The sequence below is a fragment of the Eurypyga helias genome, unplaced genomic scaffold (assembly GCF_000690775.1).
Source record: "Eurypyga helias isolate BGI_N326 unplaced genomic scaffold, ASM69077v1 scaffold31799, whole genome shotgun sequence".
NCBI classification, from domain to species: Eukaryota; Metazoa; Chordata; class Aves; order Eurypygiformes; family Eurypygidae; genus Eurypyga; species Eurypyga helias.
The window spans coordinates 1,878-2,519 of NW_010270600.1; the positions used below are offsets into that span (position 1 = coordinate 1,878).

At 67.4% G+C, this 642-nt stretch overlaps 1 protein-coding gene across 1 annotated transcript in view; it reads left to right on the forward strand.

Annotated features, from left to right (window-relative positions):
• Positions 1–14: 14 nt before the first annotated feature.
• Positions 15–642, forward strand: part of SLC23A3 (solute carrier family 23, member 3) — a 4,478-nt gene continuing 3,850 nt past the window's right edge. The window contains exons 1-2 of the mRNA XM_010158522.1: positions 15–122; positions 365–525. Coding sequence (XP_010156824.1) covers positions 15–122; positions 365–525 — 269 coding nt within the window. The remainder of the gene's footprint in view (positions 123–364; positions 526–642) is intronic.

Below are 642 nucleotides of genomic sequence, written 5' to 3' on the forward strand. Positions count from 1 at the left end.
GGGGAGACAGCAGCATGAATGGGGGCCGCTGCGGAGCGCCTGGTGCGGGGAGCCCCACGCTTGCGCCCAGCCCCCTGCAGAAGATGTGCTCCGGGGTGCTGAGCTGTTGCTTAGCCCTTCAGGTAAGGGGGGGCCATGGCAAGCAGCCAGAGAGATGGGGTGATGGGCAGAGGGCTGGGACCCTCATGGGTGGCAGGGAAGGGGCTGCATCCTGCCAGAAAAAGGGTGCTGTGGGCTTTGGCCAGGGTGTGCTGGGAGGGAAGTGGGCAGCGGTGGGGGCTGTCCGGGGCGGCAGGCACTCTCGCGGGGTGCTGGTTGTGGGGGGCTGCAGGGAGTCGCAACTTCCCCTCTCTTCCCTGCGCAGCACCTGGCCGTGCAGGCCTCCTTGCTCTGCACCTTCCACCTCCTCCTGCTGCCCACCCTGCCGGAGGAGCTGCCCCGCGCTCAGGCCACCGGCGAGCTGCTGGCACGCAGCCTCTTTGCCTGCGGCATCTCCACAGTGCTGCAGACCACCCTGGGGAGCCGGTGAGCAAGGGGGGTGAAGGGGACACAGCACTCACCAGGAGTAGGGGGATGCCGTGGCAGGGCCTGTCTTTGTCCCCTCCTAGGCTATGGGAAGACAGGATTTGCTGGAGGTGGGAA